General features: G+C 36.8%; 1 protein-coding gene across 3 annotated transcripts in view; it reads right to left on the minus strand.

Annotated features, from left to right (window-relative positions):
- Positions 1-9840: 9840 nt before the first annotated feature.
- The window catches only part of SLC30A9 (solute carrier family 30 member 9), a 105401-nt gene continuing 94221 nt past the window's right edge, over positions 9841-21020 (minus strand). For 2 of the 3 annotated variants that reach the window (XM_023738910.1, XM_023738911.1), the window contains 3 exons: positions 18555-18684; positions 16374-16487; positions 10906-10950 (listed from right to left, as the gene is read on the minus strand). In XM_023738910.1, the coding sequence (XP_023594678.1) occupies positions 10906-10950; positions 16374-16487; positions 18555-18684 (289 nt within the window). Of the gene's footprint in view, positions 10951-16373; positions 16488-18554; positions 18685-21020 lie in introns of all 3 variants that reach the window. The other variant, XM_004384643.3, reaches the window with a different exon arrangement.

Below are 21020 nucleotides of genomic sequence, written 5' to 3' on the forward strand. Positions count from 1 at the left end.
AGCCTTATGTGAAGGTTCCTATGCAGGATGAGATAAGATTATTGAAACCTTAAAAAAGTATTGGGGGGGAAGTTTTTCGAAGCTGCCGAACACATTGCTATTCACTGTCCCATTTGTCCTTGCTATAACCCCAGGAAACATTTCAAAGTCCTGCCTGAGCAATACCGCTTACCCTCTGGGCCTATGCTTGAATGGCAGCTAAATTTTATTCAGCTCCCACCCTCAAATGGTTATAAATATGTCTTAGAATGATCTGTAGATTTTCACATTGGGTGGAAGCTTTTCCTTGCTGTCATGCTACTGAAGCCTTTGTAGCAAAGAAACTTCTTGAGAATATTATACATGCTTGGAGGCACCAAAGACTCTTTGTAGTGATTGAGGAACTCACTTCACTAGTCATATCACCCAAGAACTATTCTGAATTTTCCCCATTCATCAGAGACTTCATTGTCTCTATCATCCTCAGTCTTCTGGTTTAGTAGAGAGAACTAATGGAATAATAAAAACACAAATAGCAAAACTTTGTGAAGCTTTATGTTTAACATGGACTAAGGTTCTTCTCTTGGTTCTTTTAAATCTAAGGTCCACACCATTTGGATCCCATAAACTCACCCCTTATGAAATAGTCACTGGAAGACCTATGGCTCTTCCTTACATTGTCTATGCTGACCCCAATATTGCTCAACATGAATTGCTAAAATATTATCCATCTTTAATCCAGTACCCTAAAGAATGTCATTGGCAGGTTTGGGAAGCCTTTGATGAACAGAAACCAGACTCTGGAAACCTGCCTAACATCACTCCAGGAGACTATGTATATTGGAGGAGACATCAATTAAAGGATTCATTGGAACCTCATTTGAAGGAACTCTACCTCGCCCTCCTCACCAACCTTTGTGCTGCAAAACTAGAAGGAGTCAATCCTTGGGCCATCTGTCCCAGCTTAAGTGAGCTAAGGTAGCTTCCTGGACTAGTCAGTCCTCTGGAGATTTAAAAATTACATTTAAATGATCCATCTGCCAGAAGCCAACAACATCTGAGGTAAACAGCTAATCCCAATATAATGGAACAAGATACCATGCAAGTTGCTGAAATTCTTGGACTTTGCTTAATAATTGTAGCTATCCTTATCTTATTGGCTTCATTTCATACGTTTGGTCTTATTCCCTGGTAGATTTTATTCAACATGACAATCTATTTCAACTTCATTTTTCTATTCCCTGTAATTTTTTCTAATGCTTGGAGAGAAAATGCTTTTGTTAAACTACCTCAATCAGTAGCTAGTGCCAGCAATCTGACCAATTATTGGATATGACACCCCATCCACGGTCTAGACATGAAAATTCAGATCCATTAGCCTCCTCTATATTAGATTATAGCCTTGTGCCTAATGCTACAGTTAATCCCAATATCACCTTTAAACATACCTTACGTGTTAGATTACGGCATACCCTAGGTTATCATCCCACTCTCAGGTACCATGTTTTAACCTAACCAAATCTTTACCAAGAACTGTTCTGAAGCCATTTGGGGCATTTTTTTACCTAATTGCTAGGTAGATTCTCTGGTTTCATTCCCAAGACCCACTAGACACTGGATAAAGCCTTTCTCAGATTGTATGGCAAGAAATACCACAAATAAAAGAGATTGTATTAAATTACTTACACCTTTTTAAGTAGGGTTAGAATGACTATCTATTTGTAATAATTCCTTAACAGAGAACTGGCTTGAACGAGTCAATTCAATTATCCCTTCTCTGCGCAATGTCACTAAGATAAGTATGATCTGTGCATCCTATGGGTATGTATTTTTATGTAGGGGATAGCATTATCCAACTACTATAACACCCAACCCAAGGGACAACCTTATGCTTGAGCATTACCCTGTTTACATAGGTGGAAACTGACAGGCCAGTGCATGTTGGGTCTTTTTAGGTGCCCCTTTGGATATTCATTCTTATGATGAAAATATACATTGGACTGATGATTTGAAAGTTCTTACAATAGAAGAGATGCAGATCCTTTAAAATGGACATGTCAAATAAAATATCAAAATCCTGTAGCAGAAAAACCTAGTTTAGGATGGGTATTCCTTCAAGCCTTTCTACCCTGGTATGGCATCCCTCAACTTGAAAAGTCCATCCACAATTTATCTGCCACTATGGCTCAAATTGTTGATGGTATTGCAGACAGGATGGCATCTCAACAGAAATCTCCACACTCCCTAGTTAAGGTTGTACTAGATAACAGAATAGTTCTTGATTTTATTTTGGTTCAACAAGGAGGAGTTTGTGCTATTGTTAACAGCTCTTATTGTGCTTGGGCAAATACATCAGGAGAAATAGAACAAGACACTACAAAAATTCACTGGAAGGCTACATAGCTCCCCATTCAGTACCTCCTATGCCTGCTACTCCTTCCCTAGACATGTTTAGTTGGTTACCTAATGGTAGTTGTTCTCAGTTACACTCTATCCTACAAACCACATTGATTCTTTTAACTGTTGTAATAATCATTGTAGGTTTTGTCAACTGTTTTATGAACTGCCTGTCTGATGCCTGTAACCAAAATAGGATCCCCCTTACTATGCAGAGAATTATTTTGAGGAAGCTCACAACCTGCAGCACGTCTTTTTATTTTCCCTGGAGAACTCAACTTTGTCCTCTACTGTTTGATCCAGTCTGAGTTTGTTCCTCCACTGTGGCCCTACCTGCTGCCATTCTCCCTGACAATCATCTCACCCTGAAAATGAGGCTTATTAGCTAAAGTAGGGTGAAGAAAACAGTTCATATATACCAAGACCTCTTGAGAAATAAATGAAGCCCTTGCAAAAGAAAAGCTACTCCATTGTGGGTTATCAGCACCCCCTAGTGGAGGCTCATTCAAAAGAGGGAAAGTGTGCACACAATTCTCAAAGAACCAAGGCTCTCAGACAAAGCATGCAGAAAGGGGTTAATCTTGGTTGCTCTCAGGCAAACTGGGAAGGAGGTAGACACCTGTGTTTGTTCTTGAAAAGTATGTGCTTAAGATTGTGATCAGAAGTCTCCAAGAAGCCTGTGACAAAAATATTCTATGTGGAAAGAATATTTTGCACTAAAGCCTCTTTGTCCTTGAGAAAAATGCCTGTGCAGGCTGGTTCCAGGAAGTCTGCAGATTAACTGATACAGTTTGTGGTTACTCTTTCCCTAAAATTTCTCAAGGATAAAAATTCTCATTTTCTGTACTTTGGAGCACTTGGTGAGATTGCCCGGTGTTGCCCAGCTATAGCCACAGACTCCCTTCAATGAAACTCATTTCTACTTCTAATAGAGTACGAGATGTTCAACAAAGCCTCAGAATCATATAATTTATCAATCTTGATATGAATTTTTGATAAAGAACATTTTTTTTAAAGAGTTGACTTGCTCCCTAATGTTAAGTCAAATGAGAAACTTACTTGTTCAAAGTAACACTATCTAGTCAGTAGCCTTAAATTATAGCCCAGGAACTATTTACTTCTATCAACACACTTTTAAGAGGCAAGCTACAATTTACTTCCCTCCTTCTACCTAACAAGAAAAACCAAGCATGATTTTGTTGTACTCTATAGTTTAAAGATGCTTTCAAATATTAAAGTTTTTTTTTTTTTGAGTGCTGTCAAGTTGGTTCCAACTCATAGAGACCCCATGTGACAGAGTAGAACTGCCCCCATAGGGTTTTCTAGGCAGTTAGCTTTATGGGAGCAGACGGCCAGGTCTTCTTCCTGCAGAGGTGCTGTGTGGGTTCAAACTGCCAACCTTTTGATTAGCAGCCAAGTGCTTAACCATTGCGCCACCAGGGCTCCTTAAAGAGAGGTTGGGACTATTTTAATTCACTATACCAGCATGAGGAAATCCTGGTGGCATAGTGGTTGAGAGCTATGGCCACTAACCCAAAGGTCGGCAGTTCAAATCCACCAGGCACTCCTTGGAAACCCTATGGTGCAGTTCTACTCTGTCCTATAGGGTCACTACAAGTCAGAACCAACTCGATGGCAACAGGTTAATACCAGCATGAGTAGGAAGTGACTCAACAGCAATGGTTTTTTTTTTTTTTTAATACCAGCATAGTCCAAAAGAATTTTCTGCAATGACAGAAATGTTCTATATCTGCATTGTCAAAAACACAGTAGAGCTAGGCTTATAGGGCTACTGAACACATGAAAATACGCCTAATGCAACTGAGGAAGTGAATTTTAAATTGTATTTAATTTAAACAATTTAAATAGCCCCATTTTGCTAGTAGCTACCATATAGGATAAGACAGCACACTACTACATTGTGTTACATCCTCTTGGTGTAGTAATTTTCAGTAAACATAAAACTCTGGAAATTGGTGTGCTTTAAATTAAAAGGTTCATTAATGTATACAGCATCTTACCAATTGTGTAAAAAAAGGGGTAATACACGTAATACATTTATATGCATATGTATGTGTAGGTACATCAAATATCTCTGTAAGGATACATCAGAAGCTGGTAATTTACATTAGTTGCCTTTGGGAAAAGGAAATGGGTAGCTAGGAGTCAAGGTTTGGAGAGAATATGTATCTACACTCACTACTCACTTATCAACATGGTTAGGTTCCAAAGACCAGGCTGTTATGCAAAAATTGGCATTATGTGAAAGTTGTGATTTCCTGCCCTGGCCTCCCCTCCTCCCTAGCCCCAGCCCTCCCAGCTTGGCTGTCATGGGTCCTCTGTACTTGTGGTGGTCACAGGCCCACTCTCGCTCGGCTGACTGGTATCTGAATCTTTACTGCGGGCTGCTGGTCGGGTGTCCTCAGCCGCCCGGTGTTCCAACTCAAGAGTCCATGGTGCACTCAGTGTGGGAAGCAAGGGAGTGTGGGCTGAGTGGCTTGCAGCAGCCTCGACCAGGGCGTGGCTCTGCAGAGGCGGGAGCTGCCCACCACCTGCACCCCACCCACGGTACCTGTGTCTGTGTAAGGTGAGCACAGGGCCGAGGGTGGGGTGCACCAGAAGAGAGCTGAGAAGAGGGCAGGAGGTGTGAGCCAGGAGGCGCCAGATGGTCGAGTGCCCTCCAGGTTCCAGACTGAGGTTAAATATCCTGAGGTTGGTGTCACTCCTCCCTCTGCACACCCTGGATAAGATGTGTACAGCTAGGGTGTGCAGGTCGGCGGGGCCATTAATGTGCAAAATAGTCAGCAGATTTTTACTACTGTAAATGCAAAATGTCAGATAATGAGATAGTCGCTAAGTCAAGAGTAGGTGTATTTAAACATTCTTAATTTTCAATCATGTGAATGTTTCATCTATTCAAATGCAATTTTAAAACAAATTAAAAACTTTTTTTAATTTATGCTGATTTCCACTCCTTCCTCCAAATTTCTTTCCTACATAGTTTAAAGCAATGACTGACAGTTGAACTAAATACCATCTGGCTATGTCTGTGAGGTTTCCAGCAACTAATGCTTAACAGTAAATCTCAGAAGTAACAGAGGATGCCTCAGCTTCCATAAAACCCCAACCCCCACTCAATCCCAAGCAGCCCAAGTTAGTTCTGGCTAGCTGTTCTGACTTTATCATAATAAAATATCTTGTTTCTGCTTTTTGTATGTTCTCACCTCGAGCTCTTCTGCTCAGGTATGCCAGCAGAATGTCCATGTCTGAAGCCAGACTATTTGAGTTCAAATCCCAATTCCGCCCTTAAAAAGCTAAGTGAATTCAGGCAAGTTATATAACTACTATATCTTAGTTTCCTCGTCTACAAAAATGTGAATAACAGTACCTACTTTATTGGCTGCTTTTGAGGATTAAATGTGTTAATATATGCAGAACACTTAGAAGGGTGCCTGCATAAAGGGCTCAAATTACCCTTTAACAGCTATTATAATGACATGTGTCATGGATAGAATTGTGTCCCCCCAAAATATATGTCAAGTCAGGTAGGCCATGATTCCCAGTATTTTGTGGTTGTCCTCTATTCTGTGATGGATGTAATTTTCCTGTGTGTTGTAAATCCTAATCTCTGCCTGTGGTTAATGAGGCAAGATTAGGTTACGTTAAAGAGGATTGGGGTGGGATGTAACACCCTTACTGAGGTCACATCCCTGATCCAATATACAAGGGGTTACCTTGGGGCATGGCCTGCATCACCTTTTATTTTACAAGAGATAAAAGAGAGAAGCAAGCAGAGAGACAGGGGGACCTCATATCACCAAGAAAACAGTGCTGGGAGCAGAGCACGTCCTTTGGACCCAGGGTTCCTGGGCAGAGAAGTTCCTAGACCAAGGGATGATTGAAGACAAGGACCTTCCTCCAGAGCTGCCAGAGACAGAAAGCCTCCCTCTAGAGATGGCGCCCTGAATTCGGACTTCTAGCCTACTAGATGATGAGAGAATAAACTTCTCTTTGATAAAGCCATCCACTTGTGGTATTTCTGTTATAGCAGCACTAGATAACTAAGATAACATGTTTCTCTTTACTTTTAAATTTATCTTAAAACCTCTAGAAACTGTTTAAAGACGCACAATTCTGTATTTTGCTTTGTAAATTGTAAACTATACTGCTTCTATTTTCAATAAGTTTTGAATTTGGGGAGGAAACTCTACCCTCTAGAAATAGACAATCACTTTGAATAATTACTTTGGTTCAGTTTCTCTTGAAAAAGAAAATACAGTTGGAATTCTTAGAGCATTAGTCTAGAATTCAACTTGAATTCCAATACAGGCTCTAGGTTGTAGCTTTTGATGTTTTTTTGTTTTGTATTTTTTCTCTCAATGTACTATATAGGCACATCACAACATAGAGAAATAACCCGACAAGAGAGTTTTAATTCTCCTGGAATCCAGATTTTTGGCTTTCATGGAAGTTGGGGTAACACACATAGGCCACTGCCTTTGGGTGTCCTTTAGAACCTTGAGCCTTAAAAAAACTGGTTCCCAAAAGCCACCTCTGAGTCAAATGATGGTCCAAATAAACTATTAAGACTGTTATGCCTTGGGTGTTGTGCTCTTTGAAGAACTAAGTCAGCTTTGGGAAACAGAGACTCCAAAGGTCAGACTGGGAGCTGTTTAGAGTAAATCAGTAATTATTTTAATTGTTCTTCAAGACAATGCTGCATGAAAATCCTTCCTGACCACGAATTTGTTTTACCAGTTCTGTTCCCACCCTTTTTCCCATGACAATGTCAATGATAAAATTTGGCATACAAATTTTGGAAGTTCTTCTCATCTTTGGAACATTTCTGACACTCCAGTAGATATGTTACGCTGATTTACAAATGGTATATTCAATAAACTTCAATCGCTATTATTGGCTTAATAAATTTTTTGTTTTAACAAACCTAATTAAAATGTTTAAGTAATCTAGTTCTGTCGAAATGTAATAATATGTATCACTAAAGGATGTAACTTTCTGGATTTGTGTTTTACCAAATATACAATATTCTAACAGTATATTAATAACAGTTCTCTTTGTACTAAAAACCGATTATAAAAGGATTAACAGCTATACTTCGATTGTGTAAAACCAGGAAAACCTTACAAACTAACAAGCATACTCAATAACATACTCTGCTCAAAAGCATATGCATGATTTTTAAGGTAAAATGTATCAGATCACACAGTTTAGTTCTTAACACATGAGGTAAAGCATTTGTTTAACAAACATTTATTTACAGGGAAAAAAACCCCAAACTAGTAAGTGAGATGGTCCTATTTACATATGACATTTATTAAGGAAAAAAGCATCCTGTGGGGCCGGGACCATCTTAATCTGCCAGTTAAATCAGATGGATGAAACACAATGTAAAAGAAATGAAAATTTTCTTCTTCCATAAAACCAAGCCTATGGATACAAGAAAACGTAAATGCAAAAATGAAGGCTGTCAGACCAATCTTTTATATAAATGCCTTCCAAAGTTCCATTTCAGAGACAGGATGAGGGATTCAGAGGAAACAATCTTTGAATCAATATTTTACCATCAACTCTTTGCTTCACTGACTTCTGACAGTTTGGCAAATTAGGGGTCATCAAACTTAAAAGAAATGCTGCCAAAGCTTGACGAACACAATCTACGTGAGATAATACAAATTCCAAAAGTCTGTGCAATTTTCTATAGTTCCCAACATTCTACCTGAAAAAGTTATCAGATTTAAAACGTAACCCATTCCTTTAGATGGTATAATTTTAGCAAAACGCATTACTCAAATTATGAGATAATTAAGGTAACACTGCAAACCATGTACCACAAACTGAAGTCTTATGTCATGTTGTTATTTTGAGTGATGGGTGAGTGGGGAGGGTATACAAGGATTAACTTTGTTTCTGAAATTTTTCAAAAATTTTTCAATTTGATGTTTTCTCACAGGTTCCTCCATGAAACATCCCTCTTTGGGTACTATTGGCTACCACGGTCTACTTAAAATAGGTCTCTATCCCTCATCTTCCCACTTTCATGCTGTAAAAATGTGCCTTACACAGTATGAGCCTGCAATTTACAGTTGATTATACACCCCTTCTCAGCCAAAGCTGAAAGCAGCTATACCTAGCCTTTGATAGTTCCCAGATTTCAACTTAGGCCAAGAAGGAGTCATGGACCCTTGACTGCCCCCCTCTGTTCAACATACTTTTCTAACTATTCTACTACAAAGACATTTTCCTTGAAAATATTAAGGTTTCTATGCTTAAATACTCCAATGCTATGCATCAGAACAAGACTTCACAAAGAAGCATTAATTTGGAGAAAAAACAAAGAAATCCCCAAAACTGGATATTATCGTATTTTTAAAGAAGGTGGCCTATAATTCCCTGGCTTTAAAATTCAAATTTGTCTCAAAAACACATCAACCAGTGATGGCATACATTTTCTGATTCCATATAAACAAATTCCTAGACATACTGCACTTTTTTGTGTCAAATTTTGCTTAAATAAAATTTAAAACATCAACGCAGAAATGAACTGGAAAAAATACAGCAACATAAGCCTTAATTATCATTAAAGAATGAGTATCACTTCAACCAAAAACCAGATTACAAAACCCAAAGAAATTATCAAGAATTGGCTTCTTTTAGGAAATCCTCAAAAAATCTACTACTTTGTAATAACTTCTGTACATTAACTTAATATTCTTTTTTAAAATGAATCATTTGTCCTGCTTTGTGAAATTTTTCAGAGCAATTTTATTTGGACAAAGTTGGATATAATTTTGGTACCTTCTCAGATGACAATGACATGGAATATCAGATGGCAGCCAGGAAAGAGGGAGAAGACAGAAAGCCTAGAGTGAATTATAATGTGTAAAAAACAAAGTTTTTTAAAAAGTAATCCTGTTTTTATAGTTATTTTTATGTCATAAAAATAAAACTGGAATGTTATTTCACTTAAAATGTGCAGTATGCAAAATGTTCTGTAATGGTCTAAAAAAAAAAAAAAAGTACACCAATGTAAATGTTTACAATCTTCTGGTAAGTGACATTTCTAGAACAAAAATTGCCATTACAACCCCTTTAATTAAATGTTTATTTTTTGTTTCCAGCATTACAATTTGCTGTCATTCATAAACTTCAATCTAAGTCAGTTTTAAGACACTGACCTCACATGAATTGTTAGGTCCTCCTGTCAAGCACACATTTACCCAGTAAAGATGCCACCCAGCCACCACTCTCCTGTGAATAATGCTCACTGCTATCTGAACATTTCAAAGTGTGTATGAGTTGTTTTGTTGAACTGGGACACAGCTGTAATTCTCCACTAAATTTTCAATTACTGAACTGAATGTTTTTTTGCCTTGATACCTTATGGTTATTAGAAAGCTACTTACTCAAATAATGTTACAGTCAATATATTATAGTAAATGACCATTTTGTAAATGCAAGAAACTCATGTTACAGACATACTATTGACTATGACATTATACAAAATTGTGAACACACATTTCAGTATAAGAGATTCACTTGTCTCTCTGGGGGTCACTTTAAAGTAAGAAATATCCTACAGCTCAGATTTATGTAAGTAGTGCCTCACTTTAAATAAATTAAAAATAAAACGCTGTTCTGTCTGAAAAATTATAAATACTTCTAGTCCCTTTTACAGAATATTAAAATGCTTATAAACGCATTATGTCCTAGTAGATGCATATTATGGCTGAAGCCAGTTAAAAAACAAAAACAAAAATCACCTTTCACACTGGCCCAAGGAAACATCTAGAGTTATTTTATAATTCCAAAATTAGAAAAAAACCAAATAGGAGAAAAAAGCAAAAAAGAAATATCACAAAATGGCAACTACTATGGCCTTGAAGAGTATACCGAATGTCTTCATTCAATTCAGTAACGAAGCCATTCCTGGAATGAACATTTACAGACGACTACATCTGGAGACAGTTCCTCTTCGCACTCAAGTATGCAGAAATAATGTTCATACTCTGTAAGACAGACTTTGAAATGGAGTGACTGTTTAAAAACCACACATCTAGACCTAGCTAGAGTATTCAAGACTGGTAGATTTTGATGGAGTGAAGTCTTCAGAGGCAACAAAATTCAAAACCATAATCCTATGGATGTCACTTATTTTAACAATGTGAAGAAAGGAGACATGATTGTAAGGTACAATACATCCTGACAGGCTAAAATGAGAAATTATGAACAACTTAAGCAACTGAAATGTTCCCTATGGAAACAGAAATACGTGATTTCCAAACTGATTCACCTTGTAGTGTGTCTCTCAAAAGTAATTAGTTTTACTTCTATGGTCTGCTGAACTGCCCTCTACATAAACTATTTCCTCCATCTTAAAAGAACGGCTTCTGAATGGCGCTGACTCCTTCGTGTGGGATAGCAGTAAGGGGCTGACATCTCTGTGGCTTTGTAGAGTGATTTGACAAACTGTTCCCAGTGCTCCCAACAAGGTGATTCATTCCATCAAATTTATAGTATCTCCAAATCTACATGTCGAACTTCAGGATTTCTTTTCTGGAAAGAAAAATCACCACCACATTATTCACAGCAAAACAAATCTGTGTTTCTTTTTATTCTTTTCATCACTAAAGTGATCTGTAATCAAAGCCACTAAAAATATTTTCGTAAGTAGGTGAATAGACCAATAGGTATGCTGACCAATATATACTGAAAACACTACAGTAAGTAGTTTCACTTCTCTAAGACTATTCATATGTTCATTAATAATATACTGAAGATCTAATATGTGCCAAGCACTACAAGGCACTGGAAATACGCTCTTTTTGTTGTTGTTGTTGAAAAAGAAAGTCATTGTAAAACAATAATAACCAGAAAGAGTAAATTGATAATCACTTATTTTATATACTTTAGTAACTAGCCATATAGTCTTGGGTCAGGCACTGTGACAAGAGAGTGGAGCTAAAATCACTAAAAACTCTGTTCTTGACACTGAGGGACTCAGTCTATCCGGGGAGACAAGTGTAGCAATAACCATCTATCTACAAGTTAAAGCATTATAACTAATAGTAACAGTTAACATTTATTGAACACTTACGCATGTGTCAAATACTGAACTAAGGAGCTTTGCACACATACACACGTGTGTGTACGTGTGTTTTTAAATCCTCATAATAATTATTATTTCCATCTTAAAACTGAGGTTTGGAGAAATTAACTAACTTGCTCAAAGTTACACAGCTAATAAGTGATGGAAGGAGAATGGATTCCAGGTCTGATTCCAGACCTCAATCTCCTAAGTACTATAAATTTACTAAATATTAAAACTGGGATTAAAATGAAAGAACCATTATTTTGGCTCATGGGATCCAGAAAGACTTCACTGAGGATACAATATCCAATCTAGGTTTGAATGTGCTGAGTTTTCCAGATAGACAATGAAGGGAGTCTAGACAGAAGAAACAAAGTCAGAGAGCAAAATGAAGTCTCTGAGCAGTCAGAGAGCCTAGGAGTGTGCACTGGCAGTATGGTATGGTTAGCACAAAAGGTGCAAAAAGGGCAGGCTTAGCAATGAGGCTAGACAGACAAGCAAAAGCCTGGCTGTGAAAAATCTTAGCTGTCAGCTTAAGAAACTTCAATTCAGCAACAAAAATTATCTATTATTAAATGCCTACTCTGTGCAAAACCTACTGCCATCAAGTTAATTTTGACTCAGAGCCACCCAGAGCAGAACTGGCCCATAGGGTTTCCAAGGCTGAGATCTTTATGGAAGCACACTTTTCGGCTAGCAGCTGAGCACTTAACCACTGTGCCACCCGGGCTACTTACTCTGTGCCAGGTACTGATATATACAACAATGAACAATATAAAAAAAAACAGTACTTGCCTTTGATGAGCTTCTGTCTAGAGAGGAGATAATACAGGTATGATGACAGGCAATTATAATACTCTGCTATCACAGAGGAAAGTAACAATTTCCATCGCCCAGTGGTAACATTAGGGTCCCTATGAGTTGCAATTGACTAGAGGGCAATGGGTTTAATGGTAACACAAATGAAAGACATTCAACTCAATCTTCAGGGGGAATTAAAAATGCACTAAAATGTAATACAATGATACTATGAGAATGGAGGTAGAGGGAGTATATAAGAGAACTAAATTTATATCTATCAAAGAGGAAGTCAATAATGTATAAATCAAAAGAGTAGCATAAGTATTTTATATAAAAATAGGGCAGTAAATACAGAACAGGTGCTAGAAGTATGGTTACCTCTGAGAAGTAAAATTAAAGAATGAGGAGGGGTCTGGCAGGTGATTGCTGATTTCTGTTATAAGCTTTCCAGTTCTGTCTGACTTTATAAATTTTGTGTATTACTTTGATAAAAACTGTAAAAGTAAATCAACAAGGGAAAAAAGTTCCTTTAAGTGACTGTGATAACCAGCAGTATTAATTAAGTCCTAGAGGGTCAGCGAAAAAGAGGAAGACCTTCAACAAGATGGACTGACAGTGGCTGCAACAATGGGCTCAAGAATAACACTGATTATGAGGATGGCACACGACCGTGCAGTGTTTTGCTCTGTTGTACACAGGGTCGCTATGAGTCGGAACCAACTCGATGGTACCTAACAACAGCTTAAAAAATAATATCCTAGAACATTTGCATATTACTCATATTAAAGGAGTTGTTATAAAAGCCAAATCTAGTAAAATACTGGCATTTAGCTCAAGCTAACCCATTACCCGTTGCCATCGAGTCGATTCCGACTCATAATGACCCATAGGACACAGAAGAACTGCCCCATAGAGTTTCCAAGGAGCACCTGGTGGATTCAAACTGCCAACCTTTTGGTTGACAGCTGTAGCAATTAACCACTACACCACCAGGGTTTCCTAACTCAAACTAGAGCATTCTATTGAGCGTGCACTCAGGATTTTCTTATAACTAGAGTTGTTCAAGTGTTAACCTGGGGACACTTTCATCTTGAAGCCTAATGTAAGAGTGGCTAGGAAACCCCGACCTCCCCACAAAATGTGAAAATACACAATTGTTCTCAACTTTTTCTTTATCTGAAACTAAAAAAATAAAACAGTTGTTATCGAGTTGATTCCAACTCATGGCGAACCCATGTGTGTCAGAGTAGAACTGTGCTCCATAGAGATTTCAACGGCTGATTTTTCAGAAGTAGATCACCAGGTCTTTCTTCCAAGGCACCTTTGGGTGGAATCAAATCTCCAACCTTTTGGTTAGCAATTGAGTGTGTTAACCATTTGCACTACCCAGAGACTCCATTCCCTGTGTGTTGTTGTTAACTGCCATTGAGTCAGCCCCTGACTCGTAGTATCCAGTGCATAACAGAATGAAATGCTGCCCAGTCCTATGCCATCCCCATGACTGGTTGCAGACTGGACCACTGTGATCCATAAGGTTTTTACTAGCTGATTTTTGGAAGCCGATCGCCAGGCCTTTACCCTAGTCAATCTTAGTCTGGAAGCTCCACTGAAACCTGTCAACATCACAGAAGAACCCAAGCCTTCAGTGACAATGGGCGGTGGCTGCACATGAGGTGCACTCGAGGGAAACTGAACCCAGGTCTCTTGCATGGAAGGTGAGAATTCTACCACTGACCCATCAATGCCTCATTCAAGAATAAACATAGTTAATGACAACTAGCATGCTATTTTTTCTTAAATCTGGTTTCTGACTTACTGTTTCTATTAAACAATAAAGCAAATAAAGATTTAGTTCAAAAGTTTATTATCTTCCTTTCCAGAGAAGTAAAAGTGTACAGAATGGAAGAGCCAAGTTTATTCACTCTCATGTTATTCTGAACAAAAATAATTGTCATCTCACTTTTTATCTATCAAAGTGTGGTCCGTGGATACATGGGGTCCCTGAGATCTTTACAGAGGGTCTCCAACATCAAAACTTTTCATAATATTAAGATGTTATTTGACTTATTCACAATGCTGATAATGTAAAAGCAATGTAAAACTGCTGGCACCTTTACACAAATCAAGGCAAATAGCACCAAACCATACTCATAGTCTTTGTGTTCCTTCATTGTCACACACATTAGAAAAAGAAAAAAACTAGTTTCACTTTAAACTGTCCTTCCTGAAGTAGCAAAAAGTACTGACTTTATTAAAATGGGAAGTACGTATAAAGCATTTCTATTGCATATTGAGGTATGATGTTGTCACAAGGAAAAGTACTTGTGCGACTGAGTGTGAGCTGAATCAGCAGCCCCCTTTTTTCAAATCAGGAACACCATTTTTACTTGAAAGAATAATTAACAAGCTGTTTATTTAAATTTGGATATTTGCAGACATCTTGTCAAAAATGAACAAAACGAGCCTGTTACTTCAAGGAAAACAGCTAACAGTTATTTGTTGCTAATGATAAAATTCAATCTTTCAAGTAGAAATTAAAATGTGGAAAACTTATATGCATTTTCATGACCTTGACAGCCTCCCAATTCTTAGAAATGTGTCAATATTTGAAAGATCTGTATTAACTCAGTGAACCAATATTTTCCAAATGACCAGTTCATAATGTTATAGAACCACGCACAGGTAAAAAATCCACTCAAAGTACAAAGACAGACAAAAGGATTTTAATTAATAGCATATGAAAAGTTCATTAATATGGTTTCAGTTTCTACATTGCAACTAACCTTTAAGTCAGTTTTTGGTGTACTTGCAAAAAAGTGTATCACAATTATCTGAAAAGGCTGTAAGGATACTCCTCCCTTTTCCAATTATGTACCTGTGTGAGGTTGGATTTTCTTCAGATACTCCAACCAAAACAACGTATCACGACAGACTGAATGCAGAAGCAGATATGAGAATCGAGCTGTCTTGTATAAGCTAGACATTAGAGACTTTTATAAAAAAGTAAAAGAATACTACTCTTACCAATACTTTTTTTGTGTTTTGGATAATTCAGGTATTTTTCACAAAAAATATGTTATTTGTATTAACATGTATAGATTTATTACATTTTTAAAAATGAATAAACATTTTAAAACTTCTGAGTTATAACTTATGATTTGGTAAATATCAATAAATATAACTCCAATAAATGAAGTTCCTTGGGGTCCTCAATTTTTAAGAATGTAAAAGGTCCTGAGACCAAAACTGTGAGAGGTGCTCATCTAGAAGCTCTAACCATCATAGTCTGCTAAAGCGTGTGAACTATAATATCAACATTTTTAAAATCATCTTATTGGAAGTACTTGTATTTGATTAGATATCTACATTTAAAAAGACAGTTAAACAGAGGTAGAAATATTCATTTTTAATTTTCGTTCCTGTTTTCCTTTAATTTTCAACAAAATTAAAATGGTCAACATCAAGTGAAGTAAATGCACTGCCTTGGATGAGATACACATGTTAAAGGTTATTTACAAGTTTTTATTAATTGCAAACAAATAAAACTCAAATGCCCATAACTGACAATTTGAAAACACTGGGACATTTTTTAAGGTAACCTGAGCAAATATTTCAATAAAACAACCAACAAGCTGTAACAATCTCCGACAAACAGAAAAGATAAAATAATGCCAGATGGACTAACAGCAAGATGCATGTGCATGCTTAAGGTCTCATTCTACTTTTTCTAACTTTTGACCAGAATCTAAAATTTCACTTTAATTTTTCTCTTACAAAATACTTATTTAAAAAAAAAAAGCTGTTGACAATTTTAGAAACTAAGCAGGCAGTATTTAGAACAGTGGTTAAAAGTACAGAATTTGGAACTGAACAATCTAGGTTCAAATCCCAACTTTCTAACTTCTTTGGGAAAATTATCCAACTTCCCTGAGCCAAATGTTTTCTGAACCATAAAAATGTTGCTAATACCTACATATTAACGGAGTTATTGAGAGGATCAGAGTATGTATGTGATATACGTAGCATACTGTGTGATACAGAGTAAGTACTAAAAAAAAGTTGACATTATCATATTAATACCTCTTACCTTCAGTTCCTTCTCAAGTCTATCTACTTCAGCTCCTAAAGTATCAATAATATTCTCTCCATGTTTAAGCATGAAGATCTCTAGCTCTTCAGGAGTTTTCACTTCTTGAATTTCCTATAAAGAAAATGAAAGTAGGAAAACCAAATTAATATTTAAAAAAATCATAGTGTTACATTTTAAGCTGTATGTTAGCAGTGTAATTTTATTGAAATGATGATTCCTTTAAAAAGAGACTTATTATACCAAATACCACTAAATTTAATGAAAAATAAACTTCCAAGCTCCAGGCAATGGACCATCTATTTCCAAAATAATTCAGTTCCAGAAAAATTGAGCACAATGCTATACAGAGGTAGCATTACAAAATCAGTGGGGAAAGAATGGGCTATTCAATTAATGATGCCAGGACAATTATTTTTCTACAAGGAAAAAAATATTAGATCCCTACCTCAGATCATTATTAGGTAGATTAAGGACCTACAGGTGAAAAGTAAACTCTGAAACTTTTAGAAGGGAAAAAAAAAGAACATTTTTATGACACTGGGATAACAAATGATTTCTTATGCAAGATAAGAAAAAAGAGAGAAAATATTACCAATTTGACCACATTAAAAATAAACACCATATTACGTTCTTAGTACTAAAACAAAGTGAAAAGGTAAGTTATGGGCTAGGAAAAGATATTTGAATACATGCAACTGAGGAAGAATTATTACCCAGCATAAAACATCTACAAATCTGTAAGGAAAGTACAAATTAATTTCTGTAAAATAAAAGCAAAATGTAGATGAAATACCAATGGTCAACGAATTTCAATGCTTAACCTCACTACTAACCAAGGAAATAGGAATTAAAACAAGATACTATTTCACACCTATCATATTGACAGAGGAGCCCCACTGGTGCAATGGTTAAGAGCTCTGGCTGCTAACCAAAGGGTCAGAAGTTCAAATCCACCAGCCACTCCTTGGAAACCCTATGGAGCAGCTCTACTCTGTCCTATAGGGTTGCTATGAGTCAGAATCGACTCGATGACAATGGGTTTTATATTGACAAAAACTAAAAAACTTTGTCAATATAATCTGCTAAGAATGTGAAACAAGGGGAACTTTGATACACTTAGAGTGAATGTTAAATTGGCACATTCTGAAGAACAATTTGGCAATATCTAGGGAAGTTAAAGATGTATACACCCAATGACCCACCTATTTTACATCTGGCTATATACTATCCTAAAGAACCTCTGGCACACATGAACAAGGAAACATGCATGGGAATGTCATCATGACATCGTTTCACAAAGTTTAACATTGGAAACTGTTTAAGTGTCCATCAACTAGAGACTGGATAAATTACAGCCGTCACAGGATAGAATATTATACAGCAATTAAAGTAATTAACTAGAGCTATTAATATGCAGAAATCTCCAAAACATGCTGCTAAGCAAAAATAAAACTGCAGAGGGGTGCATACAGCATACAGTATATCAATTTTTAAGCATTCAAAATATTATTACATATTATACTGAGAAAAATATGTTGAAAAAGTATTAAAAACCTAAATGGAAATGATAGGTACCAAATTTAGGATAATGGTTTATTTAGGGATGGAGATAGGAGAATGAGATGTGAAAGCAGGACATGGGTGCTTCAACTGTTTCTGTAAATATCTACTTCTTAAAATCTTAAGAAAGCACAGTCCAGCTAAATGTTAATATTTGACAATAATCTCTGAGGTGTTCATTATTTTATCCTCTATAAATTCTCTTCTAAACTATTCATAATAAAAAATCACAGACTCTGGAATCAGATCTGAATTCAAATCTGAGTCCATATTTATGGCTCTGCAACTTGTGCAAACTACTTAATCTCTCATTGTCTCAATTTGCCCGTTTGTAAAATTGAGAGTATTATTTTTTTATCTCAGAGGATTGTTAAGAGTGAAAGAGATAACATATATAAAATGTCTGGCACATGAAAAGAACTTAAAAATAAGTTTGCTCTTCTGCACTCTCCCCCGACCCATCCTAGCATAAACAAAAGAGTCTTCGTTAAATTTTTGCAGCTAATCACTAAGGCAGTTGATTTTAAGATCTGTAAAAGAAAATTTTTTATTTTATTTACTTAAAAAGTAATGTTTCTAACCCTTGGCTACAGGAAAACAATAAATAAAAAAACTTACTTGTAACATTTGGTCAAAATCTTGTTTTTCCAAATAAGATCTTGTAACAACTCGTCCATCAAAATCCACTTCTGCCTTAAATCTCACTTTACCTAATCCCAGATCTGTGGCTTTAACATCATGAATTGCCCTGCAATCAATAACAATGCATATAAATTACAATACACACTCATACGCATATATACTTTAATGGCAAAAATCCTAGAATTCTTGTTTTTTCACCAGTGATAAAAATAGACTAAGATGGTTTAAGAGTGTTCACTATTAAGAGCTGTCTACCATTTTCCAAGGTTCATTGTCCACTTAGCTTTTCTGCATAATGTAATGCAGTATCGCAAACTTGGTAAACATTTTATGACTTATAAAGTTTGTGCATTAATAAATAATTACACTGCTTTTTTAAAAAGTTGACATTTTATTTCATAAACCTTTTTTCTTTTCTCATACATCCACTAACCAATTTCTTAAACATCTCTTACAAAAAAGAAAATGTGTTGATAATAGTGCTTTACAGTATATTGATTACTTTTATATTCAAGAGTTTTTTTAGAAGTCTTCATACAACTCTGTGAAGTACTCTGACTGCAAGAATGGGGTTAATAACTACTTCATGGAGCTGATGTGGGGAACAATGAACTAACACACACGTCAAAAAAAAAGTTGCCATCAAGTAGACTGGAACTCGTGGGTGACCCCATGTGTGTCAGAGTAGAGTTCTGCTCCACAGGGTTTTCAATGCTTGATTTTGCAGAAGCAGATTGCCACGCCTTTCTTCTAAGATGCCTCAGGGTGGGCTCAAACCTCCAACCTTTCAATTAGCAGCCTAACTCTTAATTGTTTGCACCACCCAGGGACTCCTAATGCATACATAATGGTACCAATTGCATAACCAAAAACCAACCCCATTGCTGTCTTGTCAATTCCGACTCACAGCAACTTTATACAGCAAAGTAGAACTGCCCCATGGGGTTTCCAAGGAGTGGCTGGTAGATTCGAACTGCCAACCTTTTGGTTAGCAGCCCTAATTCTTAACCACTGTACCACAGCAGGCATTTAATGAATGTTTTTCATAAAGTAGACAGGAGAGCATCTTTATCTTACAGATGATAAAACTAAGTCCCACAGGGGCATAAGTGATCTGCCCAAGGTAATTCAGCTAGTAATCAGCAGAGCCAGAATACTCCACTCCCAAATTCTCAGACCCCAAGCCCAGTGATCTTTCTATTGTATTATTTTGCCTCTCAGAAAGGAAAGTAGATGTTCAAGCCTCACTGTTTTTCATCCCTCCTGCCCTAACCCTCAAGAAGCAACCTTCCCTAGAAAACTGCTGAGGAATTCTTTTCTTTGTACAGTGGTCATTATAACATGTTTTCTTTAAAGGATATATATATAAGAAATAACAAAACACTCTGAATCCTGGAGGCATAGAGATCTACTGGACAAAACAAGCTAAGTAAGACTTCAAGTTCTTAAAACATTTTACCCTAATTTGAGTGATCTTGAGTAAGATACTAAACAGTGAATCCCAAATTCTTTATCAATATACATAAAGAAGCTATACTTATCAACTAGGGTGAAAATAAGAATTAATGTTCTAATATTTATAAAGTTATATAAGCATAAGTTAGGGGGAAAAAAAAGACCTGTCCAAATTAGCAAGAGCCTATATAAGTTCTTCACTTAAAAAAAGCATATCTGTCTCACTCTTCACAAAATATTAACAAATTTTATTATTTGTCTAATACTTAGGAAGCAACTAATGCATATATTCAGACGCAGTTTTCCCTTATTTCTCATCTATCACTGCCAATATAAAAACATTTGTGGAATGCAGTTTCTGACATGGCTTCCAGTGAGCTCTGCCTCCTGTATCTATACTACTGTGTAATTCCCCTCCTTGAACGAAGGCTAGACCTATTGAGTTGTTTCTAACAAACAGAATATGGCAAAAGTAATAGGATGTCATTTCCAAGACTGGGTTATAAGAGATTGTGACTCTATCTTATTCACACTTACTCTCCAACTGTCTTCTGGGCTTACATACATTAAACAAACTGCCATGTTGGAAACTGTCATGGATTGAATTATGTCCCCCCAAAAAATGTGTGTATCAATTTGGCTGGGCCACGATTCCTGGTATTGTCTGATTTTCCTATATGTTGTAAATCCTGCCTCTATGATGTTAACAAGCGAGGATGGGTGGCAGTTGTGTTAGTAAGGCAGGACTCAGTCTACAAGACTGGATTGTGTCTTGTGGCAATCTCTTGAGATATAAAAGACAGAAGCGAGCAGTAAGACAGGGGGACCTCATACCATCAAGAAAGCAGTGCTGGGAGCAGAGCGCATCCTTTGGACCTGGGGTCCCTGCACCAAGAAGCTCCTAGTTTGGGGGAACACTGATGAGAAGGCCGAGAGAGAGAAAGCCTTCCCCTGGAGCTGACACCCTGAATTTGGACTTTTAGCCTA

Source organism: Trichechus manatus, unplaced genomic scaffold, assembly GCF_000243295.1.
Source record: "Trichechus manatus latirostris isolate Lorelei unplaced genomic scaffold, TriManLat1.0 scaffold00126, whole genome shotgun sequence".
In the NCBI taxonomy this organism is placed as follows: Eukaryota; Metazoa; Chordata; class Mammalia; order Sirenia; family Trichechidae; genus Trichechus; species Trichechus manatus.